Here is a 25,235-nt window from a genome sequence, read left to right as displayed (position 1 = left end):
ATGACAAAGTGACCAAAACGTGCCCTACAATCCACATTAGGTCCAGTGTTTGGTTGTGATAATCTACAGGTACCTTTGTGAGATCTTCACCAAGGCCTTTTCCCACTTGCTTCCTCAGGTGGGCACTCCGCCCATCCATCAGCAAATAACTAGCACACGTGCTGGGATGGATCGTGAGGAATTGGAGGTCATTGCATTGCGCATGCGAAGTCGTCATGGCTTGTTCTTTGTCTTTCGCCATCTCTCCCCTGCGCACAATTCTTCACTTCGGTTCTCTTCTAGGACCTGTTACAAAGCCTTTGGGAAATAACGGTTTGCGATTACAGTATGACTAGTATACTAACTACATGCTGCCGCAGCGTAAACATGACCTTTATATCGATCTCACTTGCATCACAGCTGCAAAAGCTTACCTATCCATGGATATTATATCTGGCACCTAGTAGCCTCGGCATCACATCGCGACAAGCACCTGACAAATGGATGACCAATGGCGGCAATGGAGCACGTGCCCTGGCTAAAGGCAGCTGATGCTCTCTTTTGTTCAAAGCCTCGTCGTGCCTGGACCGGAAACCGGAGGCAACCAAGGCGAATGACCGTTTCCCATGATTTCAACCAGATCGGGGGCATGACGGCAAAGGCAAAGGCAAGCTCGTTCTGGGGAAGATGGCGGGAGAGCGGAAGAGCGCCCTGATGGGACCAAAAGGCTTGGGCGGCTTGATGCACCATTCCGACCTTTGTAGATTTGGAAGCTGTGGAGGTGCCGAGCATGTTGCCTCGATGGACCTGGAATATCAACTCACTGGGCGCGCTGTGGTAGGTCGATGCTTGCCGATTGCATGGAGCTAATGGGGGGAAAAGGGTTTCGCATTTACGGAGCATCTAAACCAGCCTTGGTACTATTCTAATCTCTCTAACGGAGCACTATTGGTTCGTCAGACAGGCCTGTTGGTTTTTACAGTCTCATGCAAGCGTGCAGCAGTGCTGCTACAGTACATGATACATGATGCCGCTTGGCTCCCCGGGGGCGGCTTTGCGCCTGGTTGGCTGCAGAGGTCTCGTTTTGCTTATCTGCGACGGCCGGCATCACGGTCTTGGTTTGAGCGCATCAGCAGGCGTCGGATACTGGGCGTCTAGTGTAAAGATGCTGATGCTGATGCTCGGCTCGGGCCTGGTGCATACAAGTTCCTCCTTGAGTACAGGTACTCCTACATACAGCAAAGGCAAGGGAGTTCTCGTGATAATTAAAGAGGCAACGTGGGCGGGCGGATGTGGACAGAGCAGCAAGATTGTAGCGATTCATGGAGCTTCCAGGGCGCTGCGTCATTGGTGGGCAGGTGACGATGCTTGCCTTGTAGCACCTTGTCGCAGCTCTTTGCTCTTAGCGCCATCGTGTTGCATCATGCCTGCAGTCTTGTAGCTTTACGAGCCCGAGCTTGTACCTGTTCCGCACTGGTCCTCCGCAAAGAGACTCCACTGGCGGAGCTAAGGTACTTTGTGCATACCGAACAGGTACCCTCTTCGCCGTCGAGCAGGAGACCAGTTCCCCACCAGCACATGTTAATTTTGATTTTGATGTGATTTTGTGTTTTCCCCTAGTTTTTACCTCATTTCTTAGAGTGGGAAGGTGTTGTTTCTGGTGGAGGTACTCCGTAACATGCAGCAAGTACTCCAGTAGCGAGGACGAGGGAGAAAAAAAAGGGAGAAAGAAAGGACCCAAAAAGTTATATTTGATAGAAGCCACATGATACGAAAGAGGAAAGAGCCCCAGAATCGTCTCCTAAACAAAGACAGATAAATTAAAAATTCGATAAAATAGCAAGGCCAGTGCCGCAGAAAAAACTGGCAGGCAGCAAGTGGAGGGGCGCACAAAATCGCAGCGTCACAACCACGTCGACACCTGCCGCTAGCAAGAGCAAGCTTGCCCGCAGCTTCCACCAGACCATCACCTGAAAGACCAGGCCTAGGTCCTTCCATAAACTTCCCTCTTGCACACTCCAGTCCAGGGCAAGCAAAAAAAAAAAAAAGCATCCCACCTGCCGCCATACTTTCAGCGCTTTTCCCCCTCCTCCGAACCGCGACTCTTCTCTCCTCCATCAGCACATTGCAAAAAAGGTACGTTGTCAGAATCACCACCTCCCGCTTCTCTACGGGCCAAAGGGAGACGCTACGTTGCTTTCGCTGTCTCTGGCTTTGCGCAGTTGTTTTTTTCTGTTCCCCTTTGTCCTCTTCCCATCTCTGGTCTGATACTGAGACGACAGCTGTCTAGCCCTAGAAATCCAGAGCTTCCGACCTCTGTTCGCCGCCGCCCGCATCACAGGAGCTCTCGCCAGGGTAGTGCGACCGACAGACCCCTCCAAGAAAAACAAGTCTCTCCAACCAAATTCCCGACGACAAAGCAAAACAAAGCAATCATCATGGCTGATACAGCTGGCGCAGTAAATGGCCACTCCAGTAAGGTATGTGGGCGCACTGCTACGCTTCTGCTCCCTTTCCCACTTGCCTACCGCTCGATCGATCCCGTACCTACATACAGGGAAACGGGGTCTGCCCAGTAATATCATGGATGACGGATGCTGACGCTTGGGTTGGGCAGTTTTGCATGTGACAGAACAGGGCCTCACAGCGGCCACTTGCCCCTCCTGTAAAGCTGACGATGAGCTCTAGAAGCCGCCAACGGCAGCACTGAACAGCCCTTGACGCCCTACCATTCGCTCTTCTCCCAGCTTTTGTCCTGGAAGAACCCTCGTGAGTAATGCCCGCTGCCTGCTGCAAACATATGCCCACTTTCTAGCTGCGATGCACCCACCTCTTTTCTTTCGTTTGTGTGGGATCGCTTTTACCTCTAGATACAGCGAATTATGGCAGACATGGCACGGCTTTTCATGCTAACTTTTGACTGTTCCCTGCAGGCAACTCGGCCATCGCCTATGTTTCCGTCGTTGCTACCATCATCGCCGTTCGGTACCTCAACCTCTTTAGCTGGACTCTTTCATTGTCCTGGATGATTTTGGCTACCACTGTTGCTGCCGAGGTTGCTGGCAAACTGGTCCTTAGTAACGGCCTGGCCTCTCAGTTCCGCCCCCGCCAGTACTACACGCTTTCCCGCGATACCTTTGAGAGGCTGGTTAGCGACGCTCACGGACTCATCAACTTCTTCTTGATTGAAAGCCAGCGCATCATCTTTGTTGAGAATGTCGGCGTTTCGGCTGCCGTAAGTCACACGCGAGCTTTGTGGTTTGATTGACCAAGAGCTAAATTATTCCCACCCTAGGCTTGCGTCGCTGCCTTCATCTCAGGCCTCTTGATCAAGGTGCTGCCCTACTGGGTTCTTGCCATCATCGGAACCTCCATTGCCTTCTTCGCCCCCCTGATCTACTCCACCAACCAGGAGTTTATCGACGAGCAGCTCAAGACTGCTGCCGATGCCATCAATGCCCAGACTGCCCAGGTTCGAGATGCTGCTCAGAAGCAGGCCGACCATCTCGCCGCCGTCGGCAAGCAGTATGCTGGAGACTACACTGAAAAGGTCCAGGAGATCCTACGCGGCCACGGCGTTGCTCCCGGAGCCGCCAAGAAGTCCCCTGAATTCCCTTCCCCTCCCACCGAGGAGCCCAAGGCGACCGAACCAGTTGTTCCTCAAGAACCCATCCATGCCTAAATGGATTTGTCGACGCGCACGATTGTTTATGGTTAAAGAAGCAAATGCAACGCTGAGCTATCCAATGGCGCTTTTCACATTCTTTATACGGCAGATCATAACTCCCCCTGGGGTGATGGATATTTTCAAGATTGAAATCAGAACAGGAAGGACACATGACTTTGGGGACCGACGGTGTACTACCGATCAGAGCATCATGATATCCGCCCTATCGGCGTAATGGGGAAACGTTTGTTGAAGAAAAGTGACCCTTTACGCTAATAGAGGCACATTCACCGGGGAGGAGTGTGGAGGATAACGGCGTTTGCTACAAGGCCGGAGGTTTGTTTTGCAAACTCCTTTTTTTTCCTTATCAGTTTGGGATGGTTGTTTATTTTCTCTTTATTCTTTCCCTTGCCCTGTGTTGAGATTATCCTCCTCTTTTTTCCATATGGATTTTGGTGGCTCTATGCAGAGAGCTGGTTGTGGAATCCTCTCTAGTTTAGGTAGCATGCAAATGTTTCTTGCAGGTTGGGTTTGCATATTATTTCCCTCCGCCCTATCTGCCTCTGTTTGAGAGTGCCTAAATTGAATGATTTGTTATGATTATATCCATGATGATCGTTTGTAACCATTGAGAGACGGCCATAAGATAATCACATCGTATATGATCAAGGTAGGAGACGTGCTTGGTGCTATATATGCATTGGCAATAAGTATAATATGAATGTGTAAGTGAGTACAGTAGCCAGTATAAATCTATCCCTGATGCTGAAACTTTGATTGCTAAACACGCAACTCGCGCCGCGCCATTATTTCCATCAGCTCCCTCACTTTCTCCTCTTGCCACCGCCACCGCCGCCCTCGTCGTCTCCAGCACTCCTCTTGCGACCATTTTTGCGCCAGTATTCTTTGCTCTCTCTCTTCTCCCTGGCCTCCCTCTTCTCGTCGCCCTCGGCCAACTTCTTCTTGAAGGCAGCACGGTTTTCGTCCTTTTTGGCGCGGCGCTTGGCGACCTGGTCGTTGTGGACGGTGAGCACCTTTTGCATAAAGGCACGCGTCTTCTTCTCCTCGGCACCGAGGACGACGGCGCGCTTCTGCATGTACGTCTTGTTCTTCTGAGGCTTCATGGCAACGATCTGGGAGCGGAAGGGCAGGCTGGCGGCGAGGGCACGGGGGACCTGCAGGCCGTTGAAGTGGCGGGTCTGGCGCTCAATCTTGCGGTACTGCGAGTTCTTGAGCTGAGGGGTGGCAACGTTCTCGGCGCGGCGGACCTCGCCGGTGAGGCGCATGGGCTGCCAGCCGACGAGGTTGAGGACGGGGTTGTAGAAGCGGTGCGGCTTGATGGGGTACCAGGCGCGCAGGAAGACGATGTCGCTGGCGAGGATCTTGTCCTCAAAGGTGGCGCGGAAGTGGCCCTCGGGCTTGGACAGGGCGCGCTTGATCTGGCCGCGGACGCCGGAGACGGTCTTGATGGAGGCGCCTTCAAACTTTGCGATTTCGAGGGCCGAGTTGAACATGCCCTTGATGAAGGCGGTGTTCTTGAAGATCTTGTAGGGGGCTCCCGTGAGCTTGAGCTTCTTGACAATCTCGGTGGACTCGTCGACGGAGAGGACGGTGCCGGTGGCGGCGATGCGGAAGCCGGGGGTGGCGTTTGAGAAGGAGTTGAAGCAGACGAAGCCCGTGTTGGGTGCTATCAGCGGTGCGTAGACGGTGCCGAAGCAGTGCATGTGCTCGGGCGTGTACTTGAGCATGCGATTGCGTGTCCGCGAGTCGGAGATGCTGTAGATGGGCAGCGTTTGGAAGCGGCGCCAGCCGAGCGAGAAGATCAGGGGGTCGTTGGTCTTGAGGATCTTCTTGTGCCAGCGATGGCGCTTGATACGCACCTGGACGAAGCCCCAACGGTCCTCTGTAGCCGACAAGCCGCCGACAATGATGGGCAGCCGGGCATCGAAGCGTGAGACAAACTCAGCCGGGACTCCTTCGAGCACCAGCTTGGCGTATTTGCCGGCGCGGTAGCCCTCGACGGCGACCCTCTGGCGTTCATCCAGGTTTTCAAACTCTTCCTTGTTGATGTCCAGCTGCTTCTTGATCATGGCCTTTTGCGCGTCGTACCAGTCATCCTCGCCAAACTCTTGCTCGTCGTCGCCTCCTTCTCGACGAGCTTTTGCCTTGTCGTTCATGAAGCCATCTCGGTCCTCCTCCTCGAATCTCGCCTTGAGCTCCTCTTTCCTCTTGGCATTCTTCTCACGCTCCGACTGGATCTCTTCCGCAGTCTGCTGCTGAGGTGCACTTTGAGGGTCGGCTTCCAGGTCCTCGAATTCACCATCGCCTTCACTGTCCTCGTCACCCTCATCTCCATCTCCATCCTCCTCGTCATCAAAGCCACCAAATTCACCATCCTCGTCATCGTCGTCCCCACCTCCGTTTCGCTTTCCTGATGTAAACTTCTTCTTCAGGGCTTCAATGTTCTCTTGAGAAGCCCACTTGGCTGCCAGGTCCTCGTAGTCGTACTCTGGTATTGACCGGTCTTCTACCAGATCTTCGCTCTCATGTGATGTCTTTTTGAAGAACTCTTCATCTTCTGAGTCTTGCTCAATGTCCTCCTCTTCTGATTCGTCTTCTTCACCCTTCCATCTCTTGATGACCTCGCTGGCAGTCATGGAGCCATCGTACAGATAGCGAGCCAAATCTGCGGTGTGATATGTACGCTTCCGGGAGTGAAGTTTCATGGCTCTGTCGGCCATGCCTTCTTTCCATCTGAGGGCGGCAGTCTCCTCATCAGAGTCGTACTCTTCATCATCATCTTCCGCATCCTCGTCCAGGTCTGTGATAGAGCCAAGGTCCGAGTCGCTGTCCGCAAATGCAACGTCGTCATCCCCGTTGATCTCCTTGTCGGCATCTTTGTTGCGGAACATTTTACCCAACTTTCGTTCATTGAACTCTTCATCCTCATCTGGTTCCCCCTCGTCGCTCCCACTGACGAAGCCTTCATCATCCTCGTTCTCGCCGTCGTCCTCTTCTTCCCGTTCAGCAATTCTGGCCTTTCGTGGCTCTTTTCTGCCGGTATCTTCTACCTCATCCAATGCCTTGACTTCTTGGCCTCCTCTGAATAGCTGTACACCATCCTCTGTTTGGCCAAGTAATCTTCGCTCAGCTTGAAGTCCAATAATCATCTCTTCACCCTCGCCACGCTCAGTATTATCAGCATCCTTGTCAAAGGTGAACCCCTTTTCTCTAGTGATCCAGATGGCATCACCATCAATTTTAAGGCCGCTCCGATCAGACATGGGCGCATAAAGCTTCTTTTCTTTTTCGTCCAGTCTCCTCCGCCCTGTCTTTCCTGTGATCTTGGCCAAGGCCTGCTCCATCGCTGGGGTAGGACAAGGGTCTGGCAACACCTCCATAGCTGACACTGTGAAATCTCCTAGGCCGGCAACATGCACTCGCTGGCCTTGAGTTGAAAAGTTTGTTCCTCGCAGATATCCTGATAGAACGATGGATCGGTCGCATTTGGGATCTTCTTCAATCTTGGTTGGGTGAGTAATGTCGCGGAAGCTGTCGATGATGGCGTAAGGGTGAGAGTTTCTCCAGACGAGGGGTCGAGGGCTCTTCATGACAGATAGGAACCGAGATAGGTTATGAATTTCGCGATCAGGATATCTGCCGTTCATAACACCAGAGAGATAGAAAAGGTGGGCACCCTGGTACAGCTCAGTCCACAACCTTCGCTTCAGGTGCTTCTTGGCATCCTTCAAAGCGGCAGGTTTGCGAAACAGATCGAGATGGGTCAAGACGCCGAACACGTTACCTGGCATGCCCGTAGCGGCCAGGATGTTAAGGAACTCCATAGTCTCCATTTCGAAGCCATAGTTACCGTCAATCATGAGAAGGATGATGTCGGCAACCTTGGCGATGTCCACCATGGCTTCCAATCCGTTGGGGCATTCCACAAAGGTCAAGCGCTGTTTCTTCGAGGTGACGACGGTGACGGGGCCTTGGGGGTCTGAAATCGTCTCTTTGGCATATCGTCGGATGAGGGATTTCATCAGAGTCGTCTTGCCGACGCCCGGGGGGCCGACAATGGCGACGAGACGCGGCGGCGCCTCATCGGGAAGTCTGTCGACAAGGGGAACATGGAGACGCTTTTCTTTGATCTGGGGAAGCAGTTAGCAAAATGGGTGGATAATCAAAATGCTCGAATGCAGAGATTTATCAATCGTCAGGCGTTTGAAAAGAATGTTGGGACAGGAACATACATCAGATGATCTGGCAGCCTGTTTCTGAAGCTTGCCGGGCTTGGAGAAGGCAAACGCCTTGGGATTGCGCTCTGCCAAAGGTCAACATCCGGTCCGTATAGCAATTGCTGGGAACTCCCAAACTCCAATTCCGAGAAGCACTTACCCCCGGTGTGTTTCTTCTCCTTCTTCTCCTTGCTCTTGCGATGCGGCTTATGCGCTTGGTCCTCCATGATGGCTTGTCGTGGCAGTCTGCGCTCGCCGCTCAGTGGCAGAATTTGAGAGTGAATTGGGAAATTTTTCTAGCTGATAGCGATAAGATGTCGGATTCATATCGATAAGATGCGATAAGTCGCCCCGCTAATGCTAGCGCAGATTGAATTGCTTGGAGCACTCCACATGACACTAGAAGCTGCGGAGTCGATGAACAAGACAGAATTGGAGATGTTCAAGAGCTCTTTGATGAAGCTATGCATTGCGAGATTGGAAAATTGGCTGGATATGTTGGGATTTGCCAATTTCCAAGGCGTCTTTGTCTTTTGCCTATAATTGTCCTCTTATGTGGATGCCAACGTCCATTTTGGCCAGGACCAAAATGATCAAGATACAGGTCGCCTGTCCAAGTGCCATTGCTCGATGCCCCAATCATGGAGCAGACACTTGCTGATACTCATTGTCAGTACGGAGTAGTAGTTAATCGAGGCAACTGTATTGTGCTGCTCAAGCATATAATCCTGTGCGATTCCAGCGATTGACAACGGCTACCAGGCTGATGGACACAAGACACCAATCGGTATTTTCACTGCTACTCTTTTCGGCGCTGATGTTCGATCCACCCTCGTAGATTTCCATTTCTCATCCACGACGTAACGGCATTCTCCGCCCTTCGTAAGCTCCTTAGCTTTTTGAACATAAGGTTTCTCGCTTGGCTGCAAATTGACCCGTGATGACTCTGGCTCTTGATAACCCAAGCAAGGGTCATGGGGCGCTTGTGTTGGCTTCAGCAAATCGCATCGAATGCCGCTGGGCGGATGGAGACGTGCTCTGCCGGTTTGGGATTAGGACTGCAAAATGGGAGTCATAACGAAATTGCAGGCTGCATGAAAAGAGTCACGATGTGCTGCACCACAGTTCGTTTGAGTTACATGGCTGTGTCTATTGCACGAAATAGTTGCAAGCAATAAAATTCATTTCTCAACGGCTTGCGACGGATATTTCCGGGCCCCGAAACAGATCACATGTTGATATTCAGCAGAGGGAAAGTGCAATCGCATGTCCAATGTCAAATAGGTATTGATGGCAGTTGCTGTAAGTGAAAGATAAAGAGAGGGGAAAGTGTTAAGGCTAGACTCTAGAGGGATATTGAGCTTGCACACACTAAGTATCTCGTCATATCAAATTGGCTGCAGAGGTACGCGGTGCTGACGAGAGTCCGCGTAACGCACACGTATCAGCGTGCGCACAGTGTCGTCACCGTCAGTTTTACCCGAGATTTCAATTCCATCTGATGCAAAGACTCACGGGCTTCCGAATGTTAGTCTCTTTACTCGTACAGCACAGTAGCATCACCGCTAGCGCATCCAATTCCAGACAATCCCTTCAAGCTTCTTTGGCGTCTCTCTCAAAGAGGAAAACGTGGCTGTTTGTTTGTGAACGGTGACTCAGCCGGGCACCGCCAACATCAAGCCTGGTCCTTCTCCCAAATAGGCGTGAATTACATGGATCTTAATTAACAGAGCAGGTCTTGGAGTCACGATGGGAAATGAATGAGCTTATGTTACTTTGATTGTGGATGTTGATCGTCCTGGTATCCTGGTGCAAGTCTGGTAACTGTGGGATTAAGGGATGAGGCGAAGTTTCCATTGTGACTGACAGCAATGCATCTAGAAGCCATCGTCGAATACTACAGGGCTGAAGAAGAAGCAGAAGCAGAAGCAGAAGAAGCTTCTGGACGTGTCGAGTTAGCCAAGGCTCACAAAACAACACCACACCTGCAGCAAGTGCCGCGTGGTCATTGGCGCATCCATACTTGATTATTGGCCATCAACATTGTCTGCCTGAGCAATCCAAATCCTCCTCCTCAGGCAGAACTCGTCATCATCCTTCGTTGGCTCGTCTCCACCCCGGCCCCTCCCCCACAAGGCTGGCTCAGGGGGACGAACAAGCTTCTCTTGGTGCTTGGCCCTGGGATCCATTACGCGCAACGGCTGACCCGCGCAATGAGTCAATTGGGCAGGCTGTGCGCGCGGCCAGGCTAGTTAGTGGTGACTGCATTACGGAGTCCGGCACGCACACCATCTCTCAAACAGGGACAATACGCATGGGATGGTTGGATGGGTGCGTATTGCTGGAAAACTTTTCCAGCGCCGGCAATCTGTTCTGCTGACGCTAGCATCGTGGCCATGATGTGGAATGTGGGCCAAGCACACGCAACTAAGCTTTTTCAATGGCTTGAGATGTTGCCGAACGGGACAAGGACAAAGTTTCACGGAAGCCTGGTTGTGTATATATAGATGGGCTGATGCCTGGTTGTTGTGGCCATCTCAGGCAGACATCAATCAGAACAACAGCAACAAACAAAAGCAACATTCCAGCTCTGGAAACCAAAACAACAAAGCTTGGTTATCAATCACCCTCCACAATTCAACCAATCCACTCCAATCTGTATGCACACCCACTCAATCTCACAACCAATACAAGCTATAAGCATAAACCGACTAACAATAAACGACAGCTCAAACCAATCTTCCATCATAATGTCTCTCATCGGACACCACGGCGGCCTTCAAATCGGCAAGGCTGAACGACCCGGCCCCTCATTGGGCAAGAAGATCAACAAGGATCACGAATCCAAGTCCGAAAAGACTTCATCTTCCCTCAGCCAGAGAATTGGCGGCATTCTCCACAGCCAGCGACGAGGGGATGACCGGAGCGAAACTGCTTCGATCTCCTCCGTTGCGACAGAAAAGAGAGCCCTATTGGGAGACAGGAACAGCAGCAGCTCTTCCAGGCAAACATCAAAGCTTGCCAAACCAAACGAGACTCTGATGCCTCCTGTGAGATTTTGGAATTAGCGCCAGGAGTGTGCGGGCACTGTCCCGCTACATCTGACTTTGGTTTCTTTTTCATCTTCTTTCAGCATAAGGCGAAATGCCGTCGGTTTTCTTAATATAGAAGCGCTCAAGGGATGCGACATGGAGTTGGGATTAGACGATGATTTTACGCGGCATGATTTGTATCGAGCAGATGAAAGCTTCTGCTTATTCAACCCTTTGTTCTTTGCTATGACTAGTTTTTCTCTATATATTCTCTAGATATTCACTATAAAAGTCTTATCATCACTTTGAGCTGGAATCATCATTATCATCCGTGACTATATGGTTTACAAAATGGCAAATATGTCATATAACATAGGTAAGGTAGACTGCATACCTAGTAAATAAGGCGACAAAGTTATAAACATTCTATTTCTTGCTTTACTTTTACTGAACACATTATCACAGCTCACCGAGATTCTCACTGATTACGGATAGTGTTTATATAGAGGGATTTGTTTAGTAGCCAGCATCTCAAGCTAGCTATAGAACATCCCGTGTCACAAACTTAGTACATGCAAGTAAGGGGAAAGAGTAGCAATCGTAGAAGAGAGTAGCGATAGTAGAAATGAGTAGTGATAGTAGCAGATGGTAGAAGAAAATAGCTCTCAGATAGGCAACATTAACATCTGGTTTGCACTCTTCATATTGAGACTATTGTCTTAACGCAACCGGCCGGGAGTTGAAAAACATTAAACTCACTCATGCCCTCTACCGTGAAATTTTGCGCATCACATTGCAGCATGGTAGCAATGTCTGTGTGGATTTCTTTTAGCAAAAGTAGACCAACTGCTCGGCAGCCTCGCCTCAGCCATGCCCTCTGCGTCCATGAGAGCTCGGACAGAATGATCAGGGGTAGGTCCTTTGTTGATCGGGTCTTCGAGACTATGTAATTTCACACAGATGATTAAGAGTGCGATAGACACTACTAAAGCTCGATAGACTGTGGTAGCAGAGGTATTTGGGCTTTAGTCTTAAATTGCGGATTTCAAATCTTAACATCGCGCAGAGAACCAGGCATAGGCGAGATAATGATGCGCGTAGAGAACTGGACAGGTACAGATCGTTAGTCCTGATCTTACTCGCTTTACAACAAACGCCATGGAGCCGCAACATTAGCAGCTTCGCGAATTCTTCCAAGTATTACAGAGATCTGGTTAGAGCCCTTTGAGAAGAACTAGGCGCCATGTACGTCGGTCTCCTTCGGTTCCACGAGGTTTTCTTTGGTGATGTGGCCGGTCTTGAGACTGCGTTGGAGACCGTCTTCGACAAGTATCGGGAGGGTGATAGCCTCCTCTTTGGCCCTGGCGATGGATGGCGCGGGTGGCCTAAGGACGCAACTCAAGATGATGTATTAGGCTGGTTGAAATTTGCAACGAGTTAACAGCATTGACGGCGGATGACAATCCAAGTCCTTCCCTCCAACGCAGACCGCTGGTGTAGCTCAAGGCAACAATCGACGGTCCAACAGCACAGCGCAAGCTAGATGTTGGATCTGTGAAGGACTCAAGCGATGGAGAGAAAACTCAGCACATTTGGTCTCGGATCCTTGTGCCTGGGAAGCTAAAGAGTAATTCGTCTGACGACAAGCCGTTGAAGGCCTCGGCTGACTTGGGAAGATACGCGAGAGAGGCTTTTGCTGCTCAAGATACTTGTCGTTTTGTGCTGGGCTTCCCACTTTGTGGCTCGTTGGATTTGGGAACTCTGTCGTCTTGGGGCGATCGAGTCTGAGGAGTTTGACATTAAAAGACGGCGAAACCGGGCTGCGCTTTGTTTCTACAACTCTTGGGTTTCTATGAATGGATGAAGAACAGCTGGGATTCGACAGTACCACCATCTATGAGGGCGAAAGACGAATCGTCACGATTCAGCGGGATGGCAAGACAGAGCTGCTCATACTCAACGCGCTAATAAAGCGAGCACCTTGTGTCTCCGGTCCGGCGACCACTTGCTAGAAAGGTCATCCTAAACAAGACCCCCAGATACCGCTTGTAGTCAAGAAGTCATAGCAGTTTATCGAAAGCAACGAAGAGGGGGAGCCGCTGAAAGAGGGAACCGATCAGGGCGTTATCCATGTTACCCGGTATTACCACCAGAAACCGTCCGCGTCCGATCACAAGTCGATGAGATTCATGGCAATATTCATCGTGGCCTGATCTCCAGAGACGCAAGAACCTATCAGCTGGAGCCATCATCTCAGTCAGCCGATGTTGAAGGTGATAGTGGCAGAATTGCTGGTGCTAAGCGGTCTCTTCCCAGTCAACCCGGTAGCCCTCCCCGTAAACGAACACGGCAAACGTTGCCAACTAGCAGAAGATTGGCAAAGAGCATTGGCAAATCGATTACACAAGCGTGACATCGTTAGCGATTATGGAAAGGCTATATACAGGGCAAGTACCACTCCGATTCTGCTAAGGGCGCTTGAAGACTGCATCCAAGGGCACCAATCTCTACATAAAGTTGGATTTCTACACGGAGGCATATCCGTCAACAATCTCATGCTCAACGAGGACAGAGCCAACCCTTCTTGGTCCACGTTCCTCATCGATTGCCATTTCACTATTAAAGAGCATGCTTGAGCGCCTCTGGAGCGAAGACAAAGACTGGAACAAAGGCTTTCATGGCCTAGGAATCGTACGCTCGGAGGAATTACTCATAAAGGATCACCTGTGGTAAATTCACGCCTTATCACCAAGAATTAATTACGAGGCTGAATGAGCTAAGGCTGATTGTTTCCCCCATTAGTCAGTTCTCCAGGAACCATGAGGATGAGGGCCTCTACAGTCGCCTGAGGGGAGCGTTTCGGATGGAGCGAGAGAGGCTTGAATCGGATGAGACTCCTAGTGGAAAGACGTGATAGTACCTAGACTACTGTCGTTTACTACCACTACTACGTCTATTGCCGCTTCCATCTTCTACTGTCGTTACCATCTTCTACTCTGGCTACCATCTGCTACTACCGCTCATATCAGTAATGATAAGGCGAGCCTATTCTACTTAATCGATTGATCATACTCTGTATTATTATTATTATTATGCACATCGGGATCTGATAAGTTGGCTTGCATTATTGGACATTCCCATCCCCAAAGCCAAGACCCCAGACCCAAAGATGGAACACGCTTGTACACGCCAGCCCCTATCAACTCATGCAAGGGAGCAGTCAGCTTTTACACCACATGAGCACAACGCGGGAAGCGTCTTGGCCAATGATGCGGTTAGCCTGGACGCCTTGATCTCCCTTAACAAGGACTCGACCTCATTGGATATCCATCTCACCGATCTTTTGCGTGCCCAATAGCAAACAAGAATAGGGGCTGTGATGATATCACTCGAAAGCCTTCATACACCGCGAAGGAGCAGCTGACTTTGCAAAAAAGAAAAGAAATGTCAGCCAAGACACGGAACTGCTCGAGGCCGATGCAGGACAAGAGCCTAGAATCCATACCGCCTCGAGATTTTCCCACTCGATGTGAGACATTCGCTGTCTTGTTGCCTATCCCCAAGCCGCGGAGCGAACTCCGGAGACAATTTTGAATAGACATGGTCTCGAACGAAATCCATAGGCGTCCATCATCCCGCTCACGATACCGCCTTGGGCGCTCTATATTCTACTGTAGCAGAGAGATGCACGGGGTAAAGCCTACTTAGAAGACACATAGCTCAACAAAAAGCCTTGTCGATGATCATTAGAGATAGTATCAAGTTCAAATAGCAAAACAGGTTTTCAATTTGCGCTGACTAGTGCTGTTACTATGATAATCTGGTTGCACAATCTTATCGCTTTCCCAAGTAATCCCGCCCATTTCCTTTCATGATCCATTATATCCCAGTGGCCCATACGGAAGTATGCATAATGGCCAGCCCAATCGCACTCATAAATACATGCTGTTCGATGATACGATGATATCCATCGAAGGCTTCGAAAGATCATGAAAGATCATCGTAATCAGGATCCAACTCATGCTCTAGGTCTTCGCCGTCAATGATCTGCTCGGCACTTCTGTCCATGTAATCCTCCTCATTCCACCCATATCCACGCATGTGAATAATCTCAGAGTGGTCAACCAGCATGCTGTTCCTCCAGCTCTTCTCTTCAGGCTCGTTCGCATAGGCAAAGCCCGCAAACCAGAGGAAGCTGTCCACCTTTCCTACGGGGCCAATTTTGTTTTTAACATCTTCAATGAACTCGTAGACAATGGCGATGCAGTCCATATGGCTTCCCACAAGCTTGCTGACCTTGTGAGGCTCGTCGTGCGTGGCCTGTAAGTTGATGGGGAGTCCTTCCAACGTGTCGCTAGGGAACTTCACCCAGCCATAGCATTGAACCATTGGTGGCAGCTCCGAGATCAATTTGGTGCCTGAGGGCACCGTCGAGTCTACCTTCACACCAAGCTTACTGAGGGCGTTTTCTTCACAAAATGAGAAATAGTTCTCATTGGCGTCCACTTTTCCATAGGGATTTGTGTAAACCAAAACTGGTTCGTTGGCTACGGCCGCCTCCATCATCTGGAGGACAGCAGCATTTTGGCACTCTCGCTGCATCGGGTAGTAGGATCCAACCTCCTGGGGAGGCACCTGGTCCCAAAACTGTTGAACTCGCATCGTTAGTGTGAGCCGGTGAACAGTGGGATCAGTAGTCACTTACAACTTTCAAGGCGAATGGTCCCTCGCCGCCGAATCTGACCTTCCAGACGAAGCCATCGTCGCCGCCTCCAAGCCGAGACTCGAAAACAAGCGTCTTCGGATCAAAAGTGCTGCGGCGGAGCCGCGGTTGCCTGTAGTCACTACCCCGGTATCGGGGCGGCCCCTCCATGAACTCATCATTGAGGAAGGGTTTGGACATTGCTCTTAAGCGACGGCGTTCAGCCGCGTAACGATCGACCGGAGGATCGATCTGAGGATCGGTCGGAGCAGTCATGCTAATGCAAGTCATGGGTACGAGTGATGGAAGAATGAAGAATGGAAGGATAAAAGGCAGATGAATAGAAAGTGGAAAAGCAAGAGGAAGAGAAGAGCGGCAGCAGCAGGATGATATAGTAAATGATATACTGCGGGAGGGTGGGATGGATGAGACAGTGGCGTGAAGAGCGGACAGCGGCTCGCCAATAGCCATCACACCTACACTCTTGGACGGCCCTCGAGATTCACTCTTACATCATTCGCCGACATCTGGCAGCTAATTAAACACTGCCCAGCTGAATGAGGGAAAAGCAAAAAAACGAGTTGTCAAGTTTCACCCCTTGCATACTTCGGGCCAGCCCCCTCCTCTAGCGGGGATTGTTGTTGGCATCGGAATCGCAGTTTGTCGTCGGTTGGCGTGGTCGAGTTGTGTTTGCCTTTAGGCAGAGGACCTGGGGTTTGTCAATCCAGTGTTGGGGGCTTTGTTTTGGGGCTGGGGAGATGCGGGAAGAGACTCACGTGTATGTTTGACACACAGTTGGGGCCCCCCGATGGTGATGAGATGGCAATGCCACACCGATCGAAGGGCTCCTGGAAAGGGCCTGAAAGGTGTATTACGGGCACCTATACGAATGGATTTTGAGAAAATAGATCTCACTCTAATCTGGACCTCAAGGGAGGCCGAGAATGTGACTGACATGGTTAGGTCCAGCGACCACGATGGTGATTGGCGGCCTGTTATAGCTGCAAAGATACATCTCTTTTCATGAGAATTGCTCTACTTCTCACAAAAAAATAAAAAATAAAATAAAATAAAAAGACAAAAAAAGGGGTATGTTGATTATTTCAGTGACATTCTTTGTCCATTCTATCCCGCCTAGAAGCTCTCATTGAGAATATCGTCATTCATCTTCACCATTGACGGACTGAACTCAGAAGAGTCTCCTCCCGCCCCAGCATCGATGAGGATATCGTCTACGATCCTCCTGCTAGCTTCTCGTGCTATATTTGAAAAAGAGAGACAATATGTTAGCCGCTTTCGGATGGTGTCACACTCTGTAAGTAATGGTAATGCATTTCCAGAGCAACTTACCCGGTGTCTGGAGCAATTTCGAGGGCGGTAGTGCGAACTGGATTGTCTTGGGCGGGCTCATGCCGAGATTGTCATCGTCATCGCTTTCCCAGTCAATCTCATGCGTCTTCCCCCCAGAGGCTGCACCCCTCTCGGTGGCAAACACATCCTTAGTCTTCTTTGCGGTGGCGGGAGTCTGCACGCTGACACCAGGGGTCCTGGGAGCTTGACTTGCCGCTGCCAGGCGCTGTCGTTTGTACGGAGACATGAAGGCTTCGCTTCGTAGTGTTGGAATGGCAATCTCGGGAGACGACATGGGATCGTCCTGCCACATTGCCGCGTCTCTCTGTTGGGGCGGAGGTAGCTCCGGCTGTTTGCCTTTGAGGGGGGATATTCGAACGCCTGACTTGTGAGGCGTAGCTTGCAGGCGATAGGTTTTGTCGAGGACGCGATGTAGTAGAGGATCCTTGTGGCGCTGGACCGACCCGTCTCTGTTTTGCGGGTTGGGTAGACCTCTTGGTGTCGTCGATATATCAGGTAGCCGTGCGGTATGCTGCGCAAACAGGACGGAAGAATCCTCCTGATCTGATTCCTCCGTTTTCATTGTAACACCCTCCTCATCATTCATCTCCCGCCGCATAGCCTCGTAAGGAGATTCAAGCTGGGATACATTGGCTTTATTGGCCTGACTCGGTGGAGGTCGAGGCGTGCTTCCAGCCAGCTCAGCATCATCCAGCATCGACTCGTCGCCATGCAGTGCCGAGTGGTGCCCTGCGCCGCTGACCCTCGTTGCTTCCTCATCTAGGTCGGCCGTTACGTCGATTGTCATCTCGTCTCGCACGGCACTGCTATCTTCGGCGGCGCTCGTCTCGTCTTGGTTCTCGTTTGTCTGGTCCTCGTAGCCGGAAAGAGACACGTTTGCGGACGATTCAAAAAATTGCTTCCAGAACTGGCAAAAGGCAGCAATTAGTATACAATTGTCGGGACGGCGGCTGAAGCTATTGCCGTACCTTGGATGCTTCCCAAACAGCTCGCGAGTGCTCTCCATACTGCTCCACGCGCGGCAAGATGCCGGTGGTGACGATTCTATGTGCTTTGCTGAAATTATGATCAATCTCTAGAATGTCATTAGCTCTCTGGAACACGTATAGCAGTCAGAAGACCGTTGAACCTACCTTGCAGCGTCAGAGTAATGGATTGCTCTAGCTTCTCCAGCTCTTCCGTCAAGCTCAGGCTGCGCTGCGGCGCGACGCTTTGTCCAGACATTGCGCAATGGCTGAATATAGGAGGCGAATGGATTCAAGTGTAAGAAAGATAGAAAAGCGAGGAAAGATCAAAAAGACAACAATGCTGCGCCGATATGCTGGGCGCAGTCGTTATTGTTTAGGTTTGTCTCGATCGCGTCTCCACGCGATGAGGGGCAAAATGTCACTTTTTGGCGGGCGGTCAATGGAGGGGCAGCTTAAAGCTGATGTTTACACTGTCGAATAACAAGAGCACGATTATAGAAATCAAAGAGTTGTTTAATTCGAATTGTGCGTTTAAAATTTGTTTTATATCATTTGAATCATTTTCTTTCTCATCATCTAATAACATGGCTCCTTGAACCAACAATTCCTACTGCCGCTTGAGATAATAATCAAGCATGTCCAGCTTGACCAGAAGCTGGGCCACCATACTGTCATCGCCAGTCCCGTATTGCTCCTTGAATATCCTGTCTTCCCTCCCTCTCTTACCGTCTGTGCGGCGAGCCTTCTCTGACAGGCTTCGACAGACTGTGATGAAAATTTGCACCTTCTTCTTGAATTCTGCGTACAGAGTCGCCGGGGCGAGATCGTCTTCCACCCCCAACCGCTGAAGCCTTATGTGTTTGGCAAATCGCAAAATATTGTTAAAAATGTCCTCTAGTAGCTTCAGTACTGGCTGCTGCTTCTTTCGCAGGAATAGAGCCAGCATGATTCGATCTAGGACGAGAGAATGAAGCTCCTGCAATTTGTCAGGGCTTTGAACTTCTTCTGACGAGCTATTCGTCGTTGGTCGGTGGAGATCCGCCTCAATCTTATCTAGCTTCTTTTCAAACACTCGCCAAGGAACACCAATGCCTGTATCGAGAAAATACGCCGACACGCTGGATACAAAATGCTGCGCTTCTCTCACGAAGCGGAGCGTTGCGTCGCCGGGATCTTCCCATTCACGAGCTAACGAGTTGGCATCGCGGAAGAGCTGGTTGACAACAAATATCATGCGCAGGACACGCAAAAGGAGCTTGAAGATGTAGTCGTATTGCATCAAGTTCATTGGCGTGATGATGGGGCTTAGCTGCGGCGGCGCCGTATAGGAAAGACGAAGAAAGTCTAAGGCTTCGAGGGAGTCGGGGTTCATGCATTGGTTGATTTCCTCGTCAGACAAGTCTCTCACGGCAAAGCTCATGTTGCCGGGCAAGCCGGAAACCTCCTTGTCAAAAATGCGTTCATTCCTGACGACTTTCTTGCCGTCTTCATCAGCGCCATAGCATTCAGAAAGTATGCCCATCAGTGCTAATCGTAGTTCTGAAGTCGCTGGGGGCCAGTTGTCGCGGCCTCCCAGCCGCAGGCCCATGACATTGCTCCTTCTTGCTACCCCTGGTCTCCTTTGTGCCGACTCCATATCGGGGTCGAATAGAGCATGAGAGAGACGGCTGCAGAGATTGCCATTTCCGAGAAGCTGAAACTCTCGCTGCAACTTTAGATGGTCTCGCAGATTGTGTGCAGTAAATAGGAGCTTGAGAGTCTCTTTGTTAACTACTTGGGCCTGCGCCGAGGCAATGACGCCAAACGAAAGAACCGGAAGCAACGTCCAGTGGGGCGTAGAGTTCGAGAGCTCAATAGCTGAGGCATGTGTTCCACAGAGTCTATCGCGAACAATCCTGCTAAGGGGATCCTCTGCGTCGTGTGTAGCAACTGGCTGAGCGAATTGCTCAATAGACGCGGCAATATGCTCTTCCATGCCAGCCTGATCCAGTCCAAAGTATGTAAGGATGGAGCTGGGCTTATCTCTCAACGAATACATGGAAATTTCCATGGGGTCATAAGAATAGTCGGGGCGGCTTGATTGGATGGCATCGACCAGATAGTCGCGGTACGTAACAGCGTGACTCTCAAGGCGTAGTATGGCCTCCCAGTCATAAAGCCACTTGGCCTGAGGAGGATCACTAGATGCAATGACGTCCTGTTGAGCGAGTGGGTGGTCTTCATGGAAAGTGCGGATAAATCGCAAGTTGCGCCCAGTCTCAAATATCGTCTCCGTCACATCGTCAGGCATAAAGCGCGGCATCTTGCCCGCGTCTAGGACGTAGTCGACCTCTGCGAGTTCCCGGCCAAAATCATCCCGAAAAACTCGTGCCTCGACTTTGACAAACCCTTTACTTTCTCCAAGATTGGCCTTGGTGAAGGGCAGCCCTTGCTCACGTCTTGTTCCGATCCACTCTTCGAGAAACTCGATCCAGGGGCCAGAGACTCTCCGCAGTACTTCTCGCATGATTTGACGGAGGTACTCCTCGTTGCTATCCACCGAATATGCTTGATGAAACACGAGATTCAGAATATCCTCATCCGTAAGACCATGGCGGAGCTGTGATGTGAGCGCCTTGAAGGGTCGTAGAATGGCTACCATGGAGTTGACGGTGGATTGAAGCTGCAGAAGCGAGCGAGGATTCCGCCCGTTAAAAGCCACCCATTCTTGGACAACCTGTAAAACCTGGCTGACAGTGCTAGCAAGGGCCACACCGCACCGGCTTGGATGTTCCGAGTATGCGGAATGCACAAAGGTGCGCAGACCTATCAAGGTGCTCCCGCATCTCAGGCACTTGTTTTCAAGCGCCTGTAGGACATTGCTGGAGTACCCCGATGCCCTCATTTTAGGAAGCGAAGGCTTAAGGCCCTGAGTTCCGTCCTTTCTAGTAAAGAGAACAGACTCTCCACCAAGTGCCAAAGCCAACAGTGAAGACAAGTACGTCTTCGTATCAACCACGGGGACGCCAACATTCCTGAGCTTGAGAGGGTCGCTTGAAGAGAATAGCAAGGCGTCGTACGCAGCCGGGCCAGCCTCGGTAACCATCATAGGTTGATGTTTCGTAGCTGTATCGCCAGAGAAGAAGATATCCCACGATCTATATGGAGGTTTCGGTTTGGTGGGTACTCCTGGCTCTAGCCATATATCGGGCATGTCTTCATCGTCGTCGCTGTCGAGGGCCACAGAGAGGCCATCGATTGACTTTTCTGGATTATCTATAGGCTTTGGTAATACATCTGGCGTCTCCCTGTCGATTGCCTCGGCAGTACCCGTGATGTCGTGGACTGATACGAGCTTGAAGAAGCCATCGTGGGTTGGCGTTATGGGTTCGAGCGCGAAGGGATCCGAGTCTGGGCTGGACAAAGCATCTGGGCACAAAGAGAAGACGATAGGTAAGCCTTTGAGATATTATATCACCAAAGGAAAGGGCAGATCGCGAACCAATTGCTTACTTGTGAGATCATTAGAAAAGAAGCTGGCCGGTGTTTCTGCCTCCTGGTCCAGCAGCAGCTTTGACGGCCGCCAGAAGTTGGGAATGGCAAAGACATATTCCTCAGAGCCATCGCTGGCCATGGCTCACAGCAGGTTCAGTGATGGATGCATAGAGTACAAGATACGGCAGACGCGCCAGCGGAGGCCATCCGCGTTGTCGATGAAGACTCCAAACGGACAATAAAGTTTGTTGATATCTAGAGTTTCATGTGGTTCTGAGAGGTACGGAGCACGCGCTAGAGCACATGCAACCAACCCGTGGACACCTGTAAGGCACCAGCAATACTGAGTTTCAGGGCAGCAAAGGCGGCCTGTTAGCGTGTACCCCACCCTGCAGCTTAGCGGCTCAACAGCTAATGATCTCATGCTTAATGGATCAATGCTTTTTGCTTTTCGCATTCTGTCAAGCTTCAATCTTCTTCCATCGTCAGCTTTTTTCTTGTCCGTCTTCAACATTGTCACCCAATGCCGCATTAAAATTAACCTAACTTCTTCTTCTACTTACTATTTCTTTTCACTACCTTACCCTTCACATCTTAATAATATCGAAATCTACGCCACAATGCCTCCAAAGAAGCGATCGCGTCTCCAGATGTCCTCGACTCCCACCACCATCCGAGAAGACAGTGCTATGGACGTTGATTCTCCTCGGATAAGTGGCACACCGGGCTTCCTCTCATCGGCGTTTAAGCCCATAATACCAGTCACCCCGTACGATAATCTCTGGACGGATGACCAGATCTCTTCACTATTCAAAGGCGTCATTCGCTGGAAGCCTGCTGGTTCGTTGCGCCCACCGCGCTGACGCTTCAAGTGCTCTTGTGCTGATTCAAGATGCTCTTGCCTTAGGGATGCACAAACACTTCCGGATGATAGCAATATCGGAACATCTGCGCAACCACGGCATCGACCCCGACATCCACCGCCACACGCGCATCCCCCACATCTGGGAGAAGCTACGGACATACTACGACCTCGAGCTGATCGATGAGCGAGAATACTTTGACGACGACGAATCAGAGGACAAATATGTCGAGTTTTCTCTCCCTTTCCACGAATTTGGCGAGATGATGCTGCAGCGCGCCATTGCGGATCCCAGCGAAGCACCTTCGTCTCCTCCCCAGCTGGAGCTCTCCCCTCCGCCCCAGAAGCGTTCGCGAGCCAGCACCGCGCCCAAGACGAGGGGAGCCTCTGTTGAAGGCGCCGAGAGCAGTACTGCTGCTTCTGTTGCTTCACCAGCACTGAAGCCGACAAAGGGAGCAAGGGGCCGCAAGAGAGCTGCTAGTCAATCCAAATCTGAAAAAGAAAAGGTGGTGGAGAATTCTGAAGATGACGAAGACGAATCAGAGGAGGAGGAGGAAGAGTCTGGTTCGGAGGAGAGTGAGAGCGAAAGCGCAGAGAGCGGATCTCCTGCTCCGAAACCAGCGAGGGGAGGGCCGGGCAGAGGCCGTGGGAGGGGACGCGGACGGGGCAGGAGAGGCAGAGGCAGAGGAGGCTAATTGAAGTGTTGGATAAGCTGTGGGATGGCGTACATGGTTTCCCTGGACTTGGCATAGCGGCTTGGATCAAGAGTCAAGATACCCGAGTTTTCAATATATATTCTTATGGAGTTTCAAGGATATAATATCGTCCCATTTCTCTTGACTATGTGTTTACTGTTTGAGCTGTTCCTGCTATGCACCACTTTCCTCCTCCTCCTCATCTTCATCCTGCTCTTCTTCCCCCTCGCCCCCCCTCTCTACTTCTTCCTCTGCTTCATCACCTCCTTCATCCCCAGCTTCTTCCTCAACCACCATTTCCTCCTCCTTCAGCCCCAATTCCGGCTCCTGCTCCTGCTCCGGTTGTGGTAGTGTTTCCCACTCGCTATAGTATAACAGCTTGCGCGCCCACTCTCGCCCACTTGGATAAAAGGTGTCCAGGGTCTGATTTGACCGTCGAGGAGGGCCGGGATCATGCTTCTTAGGTAGGTCCATAGGTGGCTTCTTCTGCAGCAAGTTCCACATTTCGACTTCCGCCTTGCAACTGGCATATTGGTCAATTTCCTCGGCTTGCCTCTCTTTTTGTCGATCAATGGCTATGAATGCCTTGAGAGCCTTCTTTGTAGCTTTATCGGTCCGGATGTCCAAAACCGAATGCTCCAGCACTTCCATTGCCTCCATGTTGATTTGTTGCTCTTCTTCATTAGTGGGAGAGGGTGATCTGCTTGAATCGGAAAGAAGATCATCTGAAGAAACATCTTCCTCATCCTCATCGCTGTGTTGCGTCGAAAAGGGGGTGTCTGGGTTCGTCCGCTGTCGTGACCCGGCTGCTCCCTCACCAGAGAGGGCCTTTTCCACTTCTTCATAAGACATGCGCTCCTCTTCGAATTCCTCATCTCTTTCGGGAGGATCTTCGTAAACATCGAGCCGTAATCTTCGGGCACTATTCATCCATATTTCATTCAACTGGCTAGCCATATTCAAGGACGAGATGGCTGCTTCGGCATCCTGTAATTGTACCATGGCCCTGACATTACTTCCCATGGAGTTCTTCGCTCTAATCCTGGACATGGCCATAAAGAGCGTCGTCTGAACAAGCCTCCGAGTGACTGATACAGCTAGTGAGTGAAAATCATCAAACGTTGTAGCCCATATCGACGGAGGTTCTTCAGCAACCGAGTTCCAGTTGTTGCCTGGAACTGAAGAGTTCATAAACATGCGCGCCGAAAGATCCAGCCATTTGGACACATGAAATAGCTGAGCAAATTGGGGCGTATTGGAGAGGTTTGCATCCTGTCCATGAACATCCCTGCTAAGTTTCTTAGCAACCTTTGGAGTGATGTTCCATGCATCTCCCCACCGATTCTGCTCCCGTAACTCTTCGCGCGCTTCCTGCTTGAGCGAAATTTCGTCGGCAGCTTCTTCTTGGGCATGGCAGCACTGTTGACTGATCTCCAGAGCAGCAGGATACTCTGCAAACTCCAAAATGGAACGAGTCCCTTGCTGCTGCCTCAAATCACTAGCTTCTTGAAGATGGTGCAGGTAGTGGCTAACTTCGGCGACGCTTTTGCTCCCAATCTTGGCGGCGATACCAGGCAAGTCATGTTTCCCGAGGCGTGCTACGGCTTCGAAAAAATTCAGCTTCTCTGGCGCTGACCAGGATGTGAGACCAATTTCACCGGCGCTGGGAAGCTCTTGGTCGCCGAAAGAGCTCCGCTGTGCAGCATCCTGAATCTCCTTGTTGAGAAGCTCCAGATAGCCAAAGTTGAGCTCGGATCTCTGTCGTTTGAATGGCCTATATATCGCTGTCGTATCATCCAACGGCCTCTTCAAAAGCGACCGCAGCTCCTGACTTTCTGCTGCTGATGAAGCGCTATCCTCGTCTTCTTCAAGATAATCACTCTCTTCACTGTATGGCTCTCCATGCCCTTCATATCCAGTACTCAAGTCAGCTTCCGCAATCTCTTTGGAAGGGCTCTCTGTCTTGATCCGCGGTGGTGAGATGACCGCGGCATCTTGTTCTTCATATGAGTGGTCGGAATCTTGGTCCATGGTTCGGTCACTGGGGCGTTGAAAATTGCAATGAGAGGAGAGGACATTGTAGCAGTGACCGAATCGGGACCACAGATTGAATCTAAGTAAAAGTCAGGTTTGAATTTGGTATCATTTCTGATATACCTTGAAGATATGGAAAAAAAGTTGAAAGATGATAAGCTGCAGCTATAAATCATTCACAGTATCTTTTCGCAGCTGACTCAGCCACATCAT

The 25,235-nt window shown here is 50.8% G+C and overlaps 9 protein-coding genes across 9 annotated transcripts; 4 read left to right on the top strand and 5 right to left on the bottom strand.

The window, feature by feature from the left end:
- Positions 1–2,103: 2,103 nt before the first annotated feature.
- On the top strand, positions 2,104–4,249 carry V8C40DRAFT_239066 (Reticulon-domain-containing protein). The gene is made up of 4 exons (XM_083214575.1): positions 2,104–2,454; positions 2,668–2,748; positions 2,913–3,214; positions 3,275–4,249. Exons 1-4 carry the CDS (start codon positions 2,418–2,420, stop codon positions 3,659–3,661), a joined length of 807 nt encoding a protein of 268 aa, XP_083075573.1. The 5' UTR covers positions 2,104–2,417; the 3' UTR covers positions 3,662–4,249.
- Positions 4,250–4,290: 41 nt separating this feature from the next.
- Positions 4,291–8,735, bottom strand: V8C40DRAFT_239063 (GTPase BMS1). The gene is made up of 3 exons (XM_083214574.1): positions 8,045–8,735; positions 7,900–7,970; positions 4,291–7,797 (listed from the first exon to the last, which is right to left on the bottom strand). Exons 1-3 carry the CDS (start codon positions 8,109–8,111, stop codon positions 4,471–4,473), a joined length of 3,465 nt encoding a protein of 1,154 aa, XP_083075572.1. The 5' UTR covers positions 8,112–8,735; the 3' UTR covers positions 4,291–4,470.
- A 1,501-nt stretch (positions 8,736–10,236) lies between these two features.
- On the top strand, positions 10,237–11,232 carry V8C40DRAFT_174955 (uncharacterized protein). The gene is made up of 2 exons (XM_083211657.1): positions 10,237–10,542; positions 10,613–11,232. Exons 1-2 carry the CDS (start codon positions 10,400–10,402, stop codon positions 10,950–10,952), a joined length of 483 nt encoding a protein of 160 aa, XP_083075571.1. The 5' UTR covers positions 10,237–10,399; the 3' UTR covers positions 10,953–11,232.
- A 927-nt stretch (positions 11,233–12,159) lies between these two features.
- On the top strand, positions 12,160–12,704 carry V8C40DRAFT_263819 (uncharacterized protein; the record flags this gene model as incomplete). Its single annotated transcript, XM_083219499.1, has 2 exons — positions 12,160–12,324; positions 12,417–12,704. The coding sequence occupies 2 exons, from the start codon at positions 12,160–12,162 to the stop codon at positions 12,702–12,704; spliced, it is 453 nt and encodes a 150-aa protein (XP_083075570.1).
- A 1,975-nt stretch (positions 12,705–14,679) lies between these two features.
- Positions 14,680–15,964, bottom strand: V8C40DRAFT_239058 (uncharacterized protein). Its single transcript, XM_083214573.1, has 2 exons — positions 15,622–15,964; positions 14,680–15,563 (listed from the first exon to the last, which is right to left on the bottom strand). Exons 1-2 carry the CDS (start codon positions 15,907–15,909, stop codon positions 14,904–14,906), a joined length of 948 nt encoding a protein of 315 aa, XP_083075569.1. The 5' UTR covers positions 15,910–15,964; the 3' UTR covers positions 14,680–14,903.
- A 490-nt stretch (positions 15,965–16,454) lies between these two features.
- Positions 16,455–18,403, bottom strand: V8C40DRAFT_174912 (DASH complex subunit Ask1-domain-containing protein). The gene is made up of 4 exons (XM_083211656.1): positions 18,123–18,403; positions 17,958–18,064; positions 16,969–17,896; positions 16,455–16,877 (listed from the first exon to the last, which is right to left on the bottom strand). Exons 1-4 carry the CDS (start codon positions 18,211–18,213, stop codon positions 16,753–16,755), a joined length of 1,251 nt encoding a protein of 416 aa, XP_083075568.1. The 5' UTR covers positions 18,214–18,403; the 3' UTR covers positions 16,455–16,752.
- Positions 18,404–18,466: 63 nt separating this feature from the next.
- Positions 18,467–21,708, bottom strand: V8C40DRAFT_239053 (Spc98 family-domain-containing protein). Its single transcript, XM_083214572.1, has 2 exons — positions 21,450–21,708; positions 18,467–21,365 (listed from the first exon to the last, which is right to left on the bottom strand). Exons 1-2 carry the CDS (start codon positions 21,568–21,570, stop codon positions 18,565–18,567), a joined length of 2,922 nt encoding a protein of 973 aa, XP_083075567.1. The 5' UTR covers positions 21,571–21,708; the 3' UTR covers positions 18,467–18,564.
- Positions 21,709–21,882: 174 nt separating this feature from the next.
- Positions 21,883–23,123, top strand: V8C40DRAFT_239051 (chromatin modification-related protein EAF7-domain-containing protein). The gene is made up of 2 exons (XM_083214571.1): positions 21,883–22,271; positions 22,339–23,123. The coding sequence occupies exons 1-2, from the start codon at positions 22,052–22,054 to the stop codon at positions 22,986–22,988; spliced, it is 870 nt and encodes a 289-aa protein (XP_083075566.1). The 5' UTR covers positions 21,883–22,051; the 3' UTR covers positions 22,989–23,123.
- Positions 22,963–25,152, bottom strand: V8C40DRAFT_239050 (uncharacterized protein). The gene has a single exon (XM_083214570.1). It carries the CDS (start codon positions 25,017–25,019, stop codon positions 23,163–23,165), a length of 1,857 nt encoding a protein of 618 aa, XP_083075565.1. The 5' UTR covers positions 25,020–25,152; the 3' UTR covers positions 22,963–23,162.
- Positions 25,153–25,235: the final 83 nt, after the last annotated feature.

Source organism: Trichoderma camerunense, assembly GCF_050948025.1.
Source record: "Trichoderma camerunense strain CBS 138272 chromosome Unknown V8C40scaffold_5, whole genome shotgun sequence".
In the NCBI taxonomy this organism is placed as follows: domain Eukaryota; kingdom Fungi; phylum Ascomycota; class Sordariomycetes; order Hypocreales; family Hypocreaceae; genus Trichoderma; species Trichoderma camerunense.
This window is presented reverse-complemented; position numbering and strand designations above follow the sequence as displayed.

What these genes read in the sequence shown, in the direction of transcription:
- V8C40DRAFT_239066 (XM_083214575.1), top strand. Translation starts at nt 2,418, where the DNA reads ATGGCTGATACAGCTGGCGCAGTAAATGGCCACTCCA. An exon ending in CGCAGTAAATGGCCACTCCA is followed by an intron (nt 2,455 to 2,667) that starts GTAAGGTATGTG and finishes GATGAGCTCTAG; the next exon opens with AAGCCGCCAACGGCAGCACT. An exon ending in ATGTCGGCGTTTCGGCTGCC is followed by an intron (nt 3,215 to 3,274) that starts GTAAGTCACACG and finishes TTCCCACCCTAG; the next exon opens with GCTTGCGTCGCTGCCTTCAT.
- V8C40DRAFT_239063 (XM_083214574.1), bottom strand. Translation starts at nt 8,111, where the DNA reads ATGGAGGACCAAGCGCATAAGCCGCATCGCAAGAGCAAGGAGAAGAAG. An exon ending in GGAGAAGAAACACACCGGGG is followed by an intron (nt 7,971 to 8,044) that starts GTAAGTGCTTCT and finishes GACCTTTGGCAG; the next exon opens with AGCGCAATCCCAAGGCGTTT. An exon ending in AGGCTGCCAGATCATCTGAT is followed by an intron (nt 7,798 to 7,899) that starts GTATGTTCCTGT and finishes CTGCTTCCCCAG; the next exon opens with ATCAAAGAAAAGCGTCTCCA.
- V8C40DRAFT_174955 (XM_083211657.1), top strand. Translation starts at nt 10,400, where the DNA reads ATGCCTGGTTGTTGTGGCCATCTCAGGCAGACATCAATCAGAACAACA. An exon ending in CAACCAATCCACTCCAATCT is followed by an intron (nt 10,543 to 10,612) that starts GTATGCACACCC and finishes AATAAACGACAG; the next exon opens with CTCAAACCAATCTTCCATCA.
- V8C40DRAFT_239058 (XM_083214573.1), bottom strand. Translation starts at nt 15,909, where the DNA reads ATGACTTGCATTAGCATGACTGCTCCGACCGATCCTCAGATCGATCCT. An exon ending in GACCATTCGCCTTGAAAGTT is followed by an intron (nt 15,564 to 15,621) that starts GTAAGTGACTAC and finishes CGAGTTCAACAG; the next exon opens with TTTTGGGACCAGGTGCCTCC.
- V8C40DRAFT_174912 (XM_083211656.1), bottom strand. Translation starts at nt 18,213, where the DNA reads ATGTCTGGACAAAGCGTCGCGCCGCAGCGCAGCCTGAGCTTGACGGAA. An exon ending in CATTACTCTGACGCTGCAAG is followed by an intron (nt 18,065 to 18,122) that starts GTAGGTTCAACG and finishes ATGACATTCTAG; the next exon opens with AGATTGATCATAATTTCAGC. An exon ending in GAAATTGCTCCAGACACCGG is followed by an intron (nt 16,878 to 16,968) that starts GTAAGTTGCTCT and finishes TTTCAAATATAG; the next exon opens with CACGAGAAGCTAGCAGGAGG.
- V8C40DRAFT_239053 (XM_083214572.1), bottom strand. Translation starts at nt 21,570, where the DNA reads ATGGCCAGCGATGGCTCTGAGGAATATGTCTTTGCCATTCCCAACTTC. An exon ending in CTTTTCTAATGATCTCACAA is followed by an intron (nt 21,366 to 21,449) that starts GTAAGCAATTGG and finishes CTTTGTGCCCAG; the next exon opens with ATGCTTTGTCCAGCCCAGAC.
- V8C40DRAFT_239051 (XM_083214571.1), top strand. Translation starts at nt 22,052, where the DNA reads ATGCCTCCAAAGAAGCGATCGCGTCTCCAGATGTCCTCGACTCCCACC. An exon ending in CATTCGCTGGAAGCCTGCTG is followed by an intron (nt 22,272 to 22,338) that starts GTTCGTTGCGCC and finishes CTCTTGCCTTAG; the next exon opens with GGATGCACAAACACTTCCGG.
- V8C40DRAFT_239050 (XM_083214570.1), bottom strand. Translation starts at nt 25,019, where the DNA reads ATGGACCAAGATTCCGACCACTCATATGAAGAACAAGATGCCGCGGTC.